Source organism: Gymnodraco acuticeps, unplaced genomic scaffold (genome assembly GCF_902827175.1).
Source record: "Gymnodraco acuticeps unplaced genomic scaffold, fGymAcu1.1, whole genome shotgun sequence".
NCBI lineage: Eukaryota > Metazoa > Chordata > Actinopteri > Perciformes > Bathydraconidae > Gymnodraco > Gymnodraco acuticeps.
In genome coordinates this window covers 114,855-128,214 of record NW_022989831.1, presented here as the reverse complement: position 1 = coordinate 128,214, position 13,360 = coordinate 114,855, and the positions used below count along the sequence as shown (strand labels likewise).

Sequence of the window (13,360 nt, the reverse complement as noted above, 5' to 3'; positions counted from 1 at the left end):
AAATAAACACAAGGATAATTATGTGTTATTGTTGAGTAAATAACAGTGTGTGGTTTAGAAAATAATACAAAATTAGATGGAAAAAACGATGAAACAATACAGATTTCAGTATTCTGAGCCCCTCCTCTCCTCATAACTGATGGCAACAAAAGTCCTACATTATTCAATTAAAATAAAGAAGTAAAAACAATAAGTGTGGATTGATATTGAGTAAGAAAAAGGTTGATAAACGCTGTGAGAATGGATCTGCGGAGAGCATTTCGCCACGATCCCAACTCGTCTATTACCAGCGTTCAGGGAGCTCTATGCAAGTCAATGGGACTCCCAGTCCCTGCCCGTTGAAAACTGACTCTCAAGGGGTACCCTGTGCGTAATAGTGTGACGGGGAGGGGCCCTGACCGACCGTCAACATGTGACGGGTTGGGAGTGAGAGCGTGTTGCTATGGGACGCCCTGCCCGTTGAAAACTGACTCAAGGGGTACCCTGTCCATAATTCCGTGACGCCTCCCCGTCACGGAATTACGGACAGGGTACCCCCCTGACCGTCCGTCAACGTGTGACGGGTTGGGAGTGAGAACGTGTTGCGAGCAGAGTCGCTGAAGGAGGTGTTGGAGGAGACTGACAGTAAACATGGTGACATTCATTCGAACCGTGTCTATCACAACTGGACCTTCTGTAGACACACAGACCCCCCCCGTTGTTTCTTTATGATGACTAAACTGGGTTTTTCACATTAGAAATTTGGGCAGGAAAAGCACAGGTGTAAATAATAAAATCAGTAATGGCTAAATGCCACTTCAGTTTCAGGCTGACTAACGCACCTCAATAGAACTGAGTCACCTTTAATGTTGTTAGTAACAAATGTGTTTTTCGTGCTATGACAAGTCATGTGTCGGCTGGGAAGCTGCTGTTCAGTTTTTGTTTTTCCATACAGTCATCAAATCACTTCTTTACTTAATTGGTTTATAGCCAGGAGTGCACATAACTTTTTTGCCCTGGTTCTCAAAGGAGCACCTGGAGATGTTGCTTGGTGCTCATCCTTAAAATGAAATAAACCGTAACTTTTGAGGGGGTCTTGACTTTATTTGCCAGACACACGCGCTGAACACAAATGCAGAGGTGAACACAGAACACACATGCAGAGGTGAACACAAGACAACATTAGCACGACCAGTAATCCTACAAGCTGTCATCACTACCCTCCTGACTGTTCTCCTCACTGTCAGACATGGTAGCTGATGATGTAGGCCTACTTCTTTCTCTCTGGTTGAGTCTGCGATTAGCTGCTTGCATCCACAAGTCAACAGCTGGTTTTGGGTCGAAAGTCTCTGTTGTCATCTTAGACAAGTGGATGTAATCAAATAAGTATGTGAACATAACCAATAACCTACCATAGCCAATAACAAATGAATGTAACTTATTTTAGTTGTTCATATCTTAACATTTATTTATGCATTTTTTTTTAAATCTTTCCAGTTTTAAAGGATATTTTTGGTTTACTGTCCTATAGTATACATTGGAATGATTTCAAACCTGTTTATCCCAATAATTATAAAGGAGTGCCTTGGAAATATGTGTTTACATAAATTGTGATCAAAACGTTTGAGACCCACTGAGATAACGACTAAAGTGAACTATCTAAACACTATCTAAACACAGTCCCTTACCTCACTGAGCTGTAGTATCAGCCTCTCCCTCCACATTATTGTAGAAACATCTTCTTCTTATATCCGTTAGAGCAGCTAGCACCAGATTCTAATAACAACAGCGCCGGAACCGGTGCACCCTCGCTCGCTCACTCGCACTTTGGCTGTGAGCTGCGGGTGCCAGATAAGCCAACATCCCCCATTTTCATCACTTACAGCGCCCATTGTACAGGGCAAATAAAACGTGTAACCGGGGTGAAAAGGGTGTTACATTTACTTCATTATGAATATTGTTACATCAAGGCCGAAAATTAGGATGAGCCCCAACGGTCAAAAAAGTTGTTTCCCTCCCAGCGCAGCGCCTCCACAGATCTGGCGCCCTAGGCGAACATATAACGCCAGTGCTACGGGCCGGCCCTGAGTTCATATGCAACTCGCAAATATCTTTATCTCTTTTCTCTTCTCCCTTTTCTCTCTCTCTCTCTCAGTGTTGGTACGCAAATGCGCCACCTGCGCACCAGTTATGTGCAGCCCTGTTTATAGCCCCATACAACAATGCTAAGACTAATTGCGACCTTAACGTCTTTTTACTCTGTTTCTGCAGTCATTTCTCATATTTAACCTGAATAAGAGACTACATTACAGATTACAATAATTATAGATAAAAGAAAGGTAATATAGGAATAAAAGAAAGGAATAACAATCTTAAAACATCAACCTATTTTAGTTTGTTCTTCTTACCTACACTATTTATCTTCTGTAATGTCCTTAAATGTTTATACCAACCCCACATAGGGTTACTCACCCCAGGTCGAAACCACTCAGCTTCAGTATGCCTCTCTTTCTGGGTACTTTCAGAGGTGGGAGAAGGTACTCAGATCTTGTACTCGAGTAAAAGTAGAAGTACCAGAGTGAAGAAATACTCTGTTACAAGTACAAGTCCTGCATTTAAAAAAATTGCTCAAGTAAACGTAGAAAAGTATACGCATAAAAATATACCTAAAGTAGGCCTACTCATTATGCAGATTGTTCCATTTCAGAATAATATAGATGTTATGTTTTGATTATAATGATTGATCATTAAAGTGTTATAAAAGCTGGTAAAGGTGCAGCTAGTTTTAATGACTTTGTATACTGCAGGGTAGCTTGTGAATTTACTCCAGGTGGAACTAAAGTCTGATTTAACACTTGATTTATATTTCACATCTTTAATCCAAATCTGCAAAGTAACTAAAGGTAATAAATAAATGTAGTGGAGTAAAATTACACCATTTACCTCCGAATTGTAGTGGACTAGAAGTACAAAGTAGCAAAACATTGAAATATTCAAGTAACGTATAAGTATCTCAAAATTGTACTTATGTACACTTGAGCAAATTAACTTATATATACACTATATACACTATAATAATAATAATTTACCACAGAAAATAAATCGAATCATTTGAATACTGAAGATGGTGTGCTCATTGTTATTGATAGTAACAGAGTCTTAAATTACTTAAAGGGACTCACCATTAATCCATCTGATCATTAGAGCGTAATGGCCATACCACAAGTCTGTAGAAGTTAGTATTATACTGCCCTCTACTGGGCTATAAATGACTATGATGTTCACATTGTGTTCACATGCAGCCAATACATGGTGTGATTAGAACAGTACTACGGTAAATTGGCAGGTACCATGAACAAAACAAAAGGCAAGAAAAGTATTCTGACTTTTAGAGTTTATTTGTTTAATATTTATTTATATCACAAAAAGTCTTCAAAATGCAGACTAGGAACTTTATATAAACTGTACACAAAGCAAGGCACTATACACTGCAGGGTTTAAAAATCACATACATTTCAACATCCCTCTATCTCTGCCGCTTATCAAGCATGTATACTCTCTTGGAACTGAAACAATAGTGACACTATAATAATAAAGCATCATTTGATTTGTAAATGGCAAATGGTGATCTGTACAGCACGAGATAATTCTGTAATATCCAGTATTTATCAACATATGACACAAAGCTTTTCAACATTCACAATACAGTTTATTCAATCATTTTCAGCTCAGTGAATATTCAGGAAGCTTTAAAAAAAATTCCTATATGAATTTGATAAATATAAATTATTTGCAATTCACAAACATACATAGAGATTAAACAGAGAAGTGTGTGTTGAACAGGCTGACAGGCCTGCTCTCACAATGTAAGGGCACTGGGCTGTTCTGCATATGGTACATATCTACATACATTGACATTAAATTCAATTAAAAGGCCTTGCACTCTCTGCCTATGGACGTCATTTGAGGCTTTAGCTTCATGAGAGTGACTTTAGAAAAGAGCAATCACTCAGAGGTGCATCCGCCTACATGAGTCTCATACCTATACAACCAAAATACCAAGATGGAAGTGAATGTGCAGCAGGGGAAGCGGGCCCTTCTCTTGTTCACTTATCCTTCTTCCATACCTTCACTGCTCCCTCAGTCCCTCCTCGACCCTCCGTTACATGAGAGGAGAACAACTTCCTGTCTTCAGGTCATCAACCGTTTAGAAAAGTCCTTTGGATTTCTTCACATTCACCTGCTTCCAGCCGGGCAAAGCCCCATACTCCATCCTGTTCATGTCCAGGGCTTTCTGTCGGAGCAGCCACACACAATCAGTCACACCATTGTTCACTGTACAGACGTTCAAAAGTGATCTTCTCAGAACACACTCATGCATCAGTGAGATTTAAAACACAGCCCTCATTCTTTATTTTACATCTGCAGTATAATCTCCATGGACATATCTCCATGATTCAGTGTCCACAGCAGCTCAAAGGGTGTGAGTGAACAACATGCTAATCAAAAGATGGGTTAGAAAAAAAGTGATGATGATGAGTGGGATAGAGATAGTTCATGGTTGAGTTGAGTGAGGATGCTGTGCAACACTCCAGGTCATCCATGCTCATGTCATACGACTCACCTTCCCATGAGCCCCTGAACCCTGGAGGTTGGGATGAAGGAAGGAAAAGGTTCACATAAAGAAAAGAAAATGGCGAAAGCATGGCAGAACAAAATGGGAGACAAGATTGTAAGGGCAAAGAGGGAAAAAGCAAGGAACATACGGGACATCTGAAAAAGCAGAATGATGCATCTTTCGCCATAGAGTTGGAGAGAAGATCTAAAATATGCCTTTAACCTCACAGTTTTTCATAACAAGAAAGATTAAAGTCACATTTGACTCAACATATTATAAGTTCTATGGGGTTAAAGTCTGTCATCTTTCAACTTATTTTATTGTCATTTCCACAAGGATGCATTGGCAATTCGAAGAGTGTGAAACAACACCTGTCTTATCATTTTAAGGTGCAAAGTACAGTATGTTTTCTGTACTTTAAAACAGTACTTATTTGACTTTGTAGCTGCTATCCGTTTCATTATGTTAACTAGCTAGCTGCTAACTTTTACTGGCTGTCATTCGGTGCTGGGCAGTTGGTGTAAAGAGAGTTAATTTGAGCTTTTCAGCCACTTGCTGTAGATAAATATTCAGTTCAGAGGAGCAGAACACTCAAACAGTACAGGTTGTGGATCAGAAAAAACATAAAACTAAATAAAAAACACTGAAGAGCTAGAGGGAACTGCACACATGTTGTCCTGCTAAAGGTTTTCTCTTTTACTCATGTATTGACCGACATGATAGTTAATATCTTAAAGAAGTCCCTTTTAACAGTTTCTTACCTCGAAGTCTTCATCAGAGAGGTAGACCTCGAGGCGCAGAGGGTCCACGCCCTCAGGCAGCGGCCGGGCCAGAACCTCTGCCAGCGGGTATTTGGTCTTACACAGCCTGGCTAACACATCCTCCACCAGGATGATCTGGTTACACACCTCAGCCTCCTGACAACACACACAACAAATATATCATTTTTCAATCAAATAAGGAAGCTGGATAGTGGACAACAAATGTAATTAGGAAATCAATGAGACATAATGGCTTGCACCTGGAAAAATAAGTCTCTTTTTGTACAATAAGTGCTTGTTTTTCAGTACAGTGTATACACTAATGGCTAAAGGAAGGCACTGTGGGCAACACTGTTTAATATCAGATGATGTGGCTGGGAGTAATGAGATAATATGATGGGATGCACACACCCTCTCAGTGATCTCAGCGATGTCCTCTCTGTGCTCCCAGCTGGGGAACATGTTGGTGAAGGTGAGCGGCTCCAGACCGGCGTGGATCAGATATGCTTTGGGAGGCTTCTTCTCATTCTTTTCTGTGGATCAAAACAATGACAGAGCAGCTGTTTTACCAAGGGGAGTTCATGTTCATCATTTTCAATTTAACTAATTTGTTTTAAGATAATCTGAAACTGCCTGATGCTGAAAGAAGGAGCTAAATGTTGCATCATACACTACAAGAAATTGTTTTAAGTAGTTTGATGTGTCTAATAATAGAAGTGTATACCTCTGCAGTACTGCAGCACCGTCTCCATGGCACACTTCCTGTCAGAGTCCCAGCGGATTCGGGCTGAGCCGGTGCTTTCACTGTCCTGAGGCCACCAGCCCTGCCACAGGTACACTTCATGGTGATTGTCCACCAGGAACAAGGCTGAAAATCCAGAATGAAAACAAGATGAGGACTAACAGAGAGTTTTTAGGTTCAGGATACATTTAAAAAAATCATGTTATGGTTTACTTGCTTGTCCTATTGGGGAAAAACACACATACATGTATAGCATCAATCAACATGAACGTCTTCAGCACACATTGATGGATTGATATTCCCGATAGAGCAACGAGTCTTAGCTGCACACACACTTTCTCACTTTTACTTAAAAAGGCTGATATTCATTTATTATATGATGGTATATATGCAACAAAATGTCCAGCAAGGACATGCCGACGATATGTTTTAGGTGATTTCTAAACATTGATAAGCTTATTTTAATAGTAAAATGTTCCTCTCAGGAAATATATCAGTCACAATTATTTTATAAACCAAATTCAAGAGTTTAAAAATAAATAAAATTGATGATCTGTTAATTTATCAAATAAATATCTACACATTCTTATCAAATCTCCAAACACTCAGACGTGGATTTGATTAAAGAAATCCAGTTGAATTGGGCTTTAGTATGGATTATTTAGTAAAATGACTTAGATTGAGAAATATTTGAAGCTTTGTTGTTATGTAAATCAACTTTGAATATAAAAAGCATCCAGTAAATAAAAAGTTTGTATCTTGACATGTGCATTGATGTGTACCTGGCTGAGAGTCTGAATAGAGGTCCTCCTGCAGGAAAGGCATAGAGTTGACCAGCTTGGGGTCTCTGGCAGGGTAAAGGAACTCCACAGCTGCAAACTCCCCTGAGCTGCTGCTCAGCTGGTACAGACGAGGAGAGAAGTTAAACCTCCCGGGGTCTGGGGGTCAAAGGTCAACCACACACACATAAACATTTCATTACACTATCCATAGGTGTTTACAGTAAAGAAAAACAAGTTGAAAATCACTCATTGGGTTTCATGTACTTACCTTGCAGCATGCAGTCGTATGCTTTCCTGTCCCTCCTGCCGAGGGCTTCCCAGAATCCCGTGGGCTCCGCTCCCTCTTCACATTCCCGTATGGTCACCTTGCTGCTGCTGTGGAGGCCTGTTTCCAGAGGACAGCTGCACAAGAGCAAACGTGTCAAAACATCAGAAATGGATTTGGAAAAAGAAGTTTCAGGAAACTGCTTTGATTATTTGTTGGCAGTCAAAGTCCAGTAAAACAGAAGTTTGAATTTCACCTCTGGTATCACATTGAGTAGTGCTGATACTATGCCAAACCAAATTCCACTCACTTTTCTTTCATTTTGTTAGCGGCGGTACGTGCCACCTCCTTTGAGTGTGTCTGAGACTTGCAGCCGTGCCACAGGTAGATGAGGGCCTGGCTAACACTCAGCATCACCATGGAGACCCTGGAGCGCAGGCTGCTGCAGTGACAGGCCACCTCCAGCAGGTGGCCCTCCACCTCCGCCTCCCCGCGCACAGTGTACAGACGCCAGTCACCTGGGGGGAACAGGGGCAGAGTGAGAGGTAAGAAATAAGGATACATTTTAGGGCATTTAGCTTATTATGTACATGGAGACAACTCAGTTATTTGAGGTGTGGGAAATAAAGAGTCCCTGAGAGTTTCTGTGCGAGTGTTTATCCCTCAGGGTTGTTTTTATACTTGTAATCCAATTTCTCCCTAAGCTACAGCACAGTTCTCATACATACGAGACACTCATTATGGGCAGATGATGAATTTATGACTGCTACCGAAGCGATCATTAGTGTTAACTCAGTTCTAAGCAGCCATTGTGAGTCTTTTCCATTAAGAATGGTTGGAGATCATGTATAATTCAGAAAATATGGACCTCTAAATACACAATTTGCTTATTAGGCCTATTCCAAAATGATGGAATAGCGGCAGAGAGCAAACCGTGTGTTAGTCTTGATGATGAATGACTATCTTGAAGCGGTTATGTGGGCTTACTCTGTGAGTTTTCCTCTTCTTCTCTCCTCCCTGAGTGGACGACCATCCCTCCTTTGAAGCACTGCAGGAAACACGGAGGCTCCTTACCCTGCTGCACCTGAACCTGGAGGAAGAGGAAATGAGAGGGGAGTCAAGCTTATGCAGTTAAATGTGCAAAACATTGACAGACAAAGAAAAGAGACTTGTTATCTGCTCTCTTTTTTGTACCTGTGCTCCCCGCTCCTCGTCCAGCTCCACCGTCATCAGCGCCGAGGTTCCTTTCTCGCTGACGGTGGAGTTGCGGCCCTGCCAGAAGAAGTAGCAGCACTTCTCCTTTCCGGCCCCCGCCGTCTTCTGCTGATCCGGTTTCTGTCTCCTCCCAACTGATGAGAAGAGTTTGTTAGATTGTCTGACTAATAACTGACTACAGCCCTGGCAAAAGAAAATGCTGCATACGTATTATAATAAACTTTACCTATGGTTTTGGCCTAAATAAATCAGTTTACACAAATTTATTTATTTGGACTAAAGTTACAGTTAAAGATACATTTCGAGCATAATATCTGAAAAATGTGCTTTTGTGACTAGTGATGAACAAGATATTATAAGGAAGTTATTGATACTGTAATTCAAACTGGATAATCTGACACATTGGAAGACTTCTCTCAAGAGTTTTATATTTTGCATACTCATTATAGGAGAGGCATTTCAACAACAAAGTAAAGACCTGTCTATATTATATCTACAGCAACGGTAGAGATACAGCAACAAACATACAAAAATGGGGTCATCTAGTGTTGTGGCTTTTGAAGAGTGCATGATCTTATTAGTAGCATATTCAGCCTAAAGATATTTGTCTTCGAAGTTTGGAAAGAAACTGCCTGAGACTGTATAAGTGGTTGTGCATATGTAACAATTTAAAATCCTAACCTGCAGTGCTGACCATGTACTTCCACTTCATTACGTATGTGTCACCCTCGTGAAACTGGCCGATGCTCTGGAGCGGTATGCGGCTGTAGTCGAACTCCAGGATGTGCCACACCTCCACCGCCAGCGTGTTGATCTCGTAGCTCCTCCACTCCTCTGCCTTCACCAGGCCATAGCCACGCCCCACACTGAACCCGTCCAGTTTGGTGGAGACGGGCACCTGGAGCAGAGGCAGCATCAGAGAGGCGTCGTACGCACGGCGCTGATCAGAGGCAGACTGCTCCTGGGGTAAAGATCAACATGAAGTATGGAGTTAAGAATGATATATTATATTTTTCTCTCTGTGGCATTTTATCCTAGTAATAAGACTTTTATAATACTGAAGTACTTTTGGATACCTTTTGATCGGCGTTGTGGTCGTTGTTTCTTGTCGGGCTTGGTGTTTTCTTGGAGTCGCTCCAGTCAAGGAACTTCTCTTTGAAAAGGGTGGTTTCATTGTGTTGAGTCAGTCTGCCGAACACGGCCCAGTCAGGTCGGCCCTGGCCTTTCCTGCAGGTAAAGAGGATTCAGTTCAGTACAAAAATACTAGTACTTCAACTGACTATTCTCTATTTTCTGTTCTAGTATTAGTAGTCATCTATGGCATTTTGTGGCATGTTTTTGTTACTTTAAGTTTATGAAATCTCCTGAGCCACAGACAGAGGTGTAAACACACTCTTGTTCTATAATTATGTTACCGTACTTAGGTATAAGTGTGTTGCACTCTCCCGGGTCGAGCGGGTTGATGTCACAGTTTGTGTAGTCGAACGTGCCGTTCCACAGGTGCTTCGCCAGCTGGAAGGCCACCTTCCTCTGTGCCAGCGTCACTTCCTTTCCATGCCATATATACATCTCACTGCCAAAGTCAAACACCAAGACCTGCATAGAAGCACAGAAACAAAAAAAGGTGTAATTTCTTATATTACCACTGGATGGCACTAAACTACTAAACATTTGAACCCTACACATAGTGGCTTATTTACAGCACAACATATAAAAGATACATTTAGATTCGAGTCAGGTTGTCTGACCTCCTTTGGGTTCAGCAGGGAACAGCGAGGCACTTTGGCCCAAAAGTCATCATCTGGGACCAATTTGTCATCCATCAGGCGATAGATACAGTTTGTCTCAACAACGGCACTCTCGTACAGCTCGTCTTCATCTGGCGTCCCAGCAGCTGCAAGAAGAAAGACCAGGCCATTAGCTTGCATTGCTACAGAATCTAGTTTCTCAAAGTGTGCTTTATGCCAGTTATAATGTCTTACACTGATAATTGGACTGCCCTCCCAGAATCTTCCAGAAATCCTTGGCAGTATGGCTGTTTGTGCTGACGCACTCCTCGATGACCTGGACATAGTTAGCTCTGCACCCTAAATCTCTCTTTCTCTGGATGAAGTTTGACAACTCTGAAGCCTGAAAGAATGACAGAGAACACTTGTATTACATTAAACCAATGCATTCTGGTATATCAAAAACACAGGGTTTCTGTGCTTTCAAAGGCAGACGCACCATAAAATGTGAGGTACATAAATCTATGCATTTTTTAGGTTAACTTTTGGAGGACACAACCCCATTACTTTGAGGGGAAAAGTTCAAGTTCATTACTCAGGAACAAGAGGTTGCAAACTTCAATGACCTAAATTCAAACAACCCCTCGTAAATAATGAGGGCCATGACTCAGAGCTTTCCTCTGTGTCCAATTGAGGTCAGTGTTCTGTTGAGCCAATCACAGGTCATCAGAACACTGTACTGTAAGCTTTGTTTTGTGTCCATTTCCTGCAACAACCCTCAGACACACACATTTCCTTTCTGTCAGCACACACTTCCTGTGCCACCATTGCTTCCTCCCAAGGCTGTGTTTACATCCTGCACGTGAAGGCCTACCCAGATTACACCCTTGCTCTGCTTTTGTTGACTGAAAGTTAAGTCTCAATCTAGCTATTTTTGCTTTTGTTATTTTGCATCCCTCAAAAGCAGGACCCACCTTGTTCTTCTCTATGACGTTGGCAAACTCTCCAGTCCAGATGAAGCAGTGGTGAGGTGTGATGAGTAGGAAACAATCTCCGCTGTTCAGGGAGGACGCTCTGGGCTCCACCAGCCTGGTCTGGACATGCCGTCGGCCTGGAGTTACATGGGCAGGAAAAAACAACGCAGGAACAGGTGGCTATCAGTGACAGCTCTGAATATCACTGTCAGCATGCCTGCATTATCATACAAGGTGTTGGGGCAACAACATGCCAGCCATCACCATTTGACCCTGAACATGTATGTACACGTGTCCACCTTGTCAAGGACCCACGGTTTGCAATCTACATTATATCATACATTTGTCTCATTGACAATCAATCCCATTGGCTATTCAGGTGTTTCCATCAGATGCGATTCTTAAGCAGGTAGCTAACTTCCCAACAAAGTGATACCCCCCATGTGGTGGATTTGTTCCGGATTACACACAGTGGGGTTTTTGGAAGAGGATCATCCCTGGATAGTTTGAGGTGACCTAAGGAGAATGATTTAGAGCAACAGCTGTCACCAACAGACGTATAAAGGAGGAGTAACGACACCGAAATAGACCAACTCATGTATCTTATTTTAGATATCCTCTCGAAAGGAGGCATCCTCCAAAGCTTTGTGTAATGCAGTAGCTATTTGTCCTTCTATACTCGTGACAACTTAATGTAACTTAGGTAAAGATGCTTCACTATTGCCTCACTACCAATATATTCCTATGTCTAACAAAATATACAACCTCATTTAAAAGATTGGGAAAAAGTAGACAGATGTTTTGGAACCCTTTCTGATTGGCTGGCTTGTTAGCATAGTAAACATGTTGCATCTTGTAGCCTTTCTGTTCAAAGAGGCTGACCTCAATTTACTTTTGTAAGGATGGGGCTTTCAATGGAAGACTGAGGTATTATTTTGCACAACATGATGGTTTATGTGCCCTCTTAAAACAAGACCTTGTAAGCTACCCTATTAGAAACCTTGTTGTGGAAGTTAAAAGCAAACAATAATCATTTTGAATGTGTTGGATTGAATTCAGCTCTAAGCTAACCTAATGATAGTTGTGTAGCTCTAGTTGCCTAATTCACTAGATGTTATAGTGCCATCATCAGGTCAAGGGCCTGTTTGAGGTGCAGATGCACCAGTCTGTGTTTGTTTGGAGCTGTCTTTTGGTGCAACTGACCTTTGACCTGTAAGAGCATGAGCTTCTTGTAAGGCACGGCGCTGTTGTTGGACATCTGCTCAGAGATGTTGACGCTGCGCAGGTTGACACTGCTGAAGTTCTCCTTGCTGGCCAGTCCAGCCAGAGCCACATCAGAGAAACCAGAATTCTTATTCACTGTAGTGGACACAACAGAGCACAGAGAGGGGACATGAGACTCACAGAAACATAACAAAAAACAGTACAACATTAAATCATTACATTTGTGCTCCTATACACAGATGAGACAACAGCTAAATGACCTTGTAAGCCTGGTCTTTATATGACAGCAACTGATATAGAACACTCCATACACAAGTGTTTGTATTGCTGTCAGAGGAGGTGAAGGAGGACGTTATGGGAGTATCATGACATTGAATTTGTGGGTCATCTCTCACAACAAGCTACAGACTACGTCAGGATTTTGAGCGCTGCTCTGTACAATGACAGGAAACTGACTCCAACTCAGATGTACTGTAGGTCAGTATGAGTCAAAGCAACACATGGTGTATTCCTAAGTAGTCTTATGCATTTCAAGCTCCTAATCTATCCCCACTCACTCTTTTCAGTCTTCATCCTCTTGCTTTCCAGCAAGCCGATGTTGAGCCTCTGCTCTGTGTACTCGTGTCTGATGTCCTGCCTGGCAGCCAGCATCTTCAGAGGGTTCCTAGATGACTGGACGTTACGTGTCGGGCGCACAGCTCGTCTGTGCTGCACCATCTCTGACGCCAGTCTGCGGAGAGGTCAGTGAATAAGCATTGTCAACAGAGTTGAAGTAGTGTTGTAATGAATATTGAGTCAGTGGTATTACTTAGAAATGACCTCTGTTGGTGAGAGCTTACTTTGGGACCTGGGGGCCGAAGATGGCATCAAAGTCGTCATATATCTCCACCTTGTTGGTATTGGCGGGGACTTCCTCTACTTGGCGGTAGAACTTGGAAAAAGTTTCATCCTCAAGGGACATCACTGCCTTAACCTTCTTCTGAGTGACTGTGATGGTTGATTCTGGCAGTCCAAATGCTGAAGAGAAGAAGAATCAATAATTGGTCGTATGTTAATAATGTCAAAAAATCATC

The 13,360-nt window shown here is 41.9% G+C and overlaps 1 protein-coding gene across 17 annotated transcripts in view; it reads right to left on the bottom strand.

Annotated features, from left to right (window-relative positions):
- Positions 1-3,358: 3,358 nt before the first annotated feature.
- Positions 3,359-13,360, bottom strand: part of svila (supervillin a) — a 74,610-nt gene continuing 64,608 nt past the window's right edge. For 14 of the 17 annotated variants that reach the window (XM_034234466.1, XM_034234439.1, XM_034234476.1 and 11 more), the window contains 19 exons: positions 13,127-13,304; positions 12,845-13,017; positions 12,267-12,422; positions 11,064-11,200; positions 10,345-10,492; positions 10,111-10,256; positions 9,783-9,958; positions 9,439-9,589; positions 9,044-9,323; positions 8,342-8,496; positions 8,135-8,237; positions 7,458-7,665; positions 7,151-7,284; positions 6,883-7,038; positions 6,083-6,226; positions 5,770-5,891; positions 5,359-5,514; positions 4,604-4,624; positions 3,359-4,273 (listed from right to left, as the gene is read on the bottom strand). In XM_034234466.1, coding sequence (XP_034090357.1) covers positions 4,187-4,273; positions 4,604-4,624; positions 5,359-5,514; positions 5,770-5,891; positions 6,083-6,226; positions 6,883-7,038; positions 7,151-7,284; positions 7,458-7,665; positions 8,135-8,237; positions 8,342-8,496; positions 9,044-9,323; positions 9,439-9,589; positions 9,783-9,958; positions 10,111-10,256; positions 10,345-10,492; positions 11,064-11,200; positions 12,267-12,422; positions 12,845-13,017; positions 13,127-13,304 — 2,831 coding nt within the window. In that variant the 3' untranslated portion in view covers positions 3,359-4,186. The remainder of the gene's footprint in view (positions 4,274-4,603; positions 4,625-5,358; positions 5,515-5,769; positions 5,892-6,082; positions 6,227-6,882; positions 7,039-7,150; positions 7,285-7,457; positions 7,666-8,134; positions 8,238-8,341; positions 8,497-9,043; positions 9,324-9,438; positions 9,590-9,782; positions 9,959-10,110; positions 10,257-10,344; positions 10,493-11,063; positions 11,201-12,266; positions 12,423-12,844; positions 13,018-13,126; positions 13,305-13,360) is intronic. The other 3 variants (XM_034234413.1, XM_034234430.1, XM_034234528.1) reach the window with 1 other exon arrangement.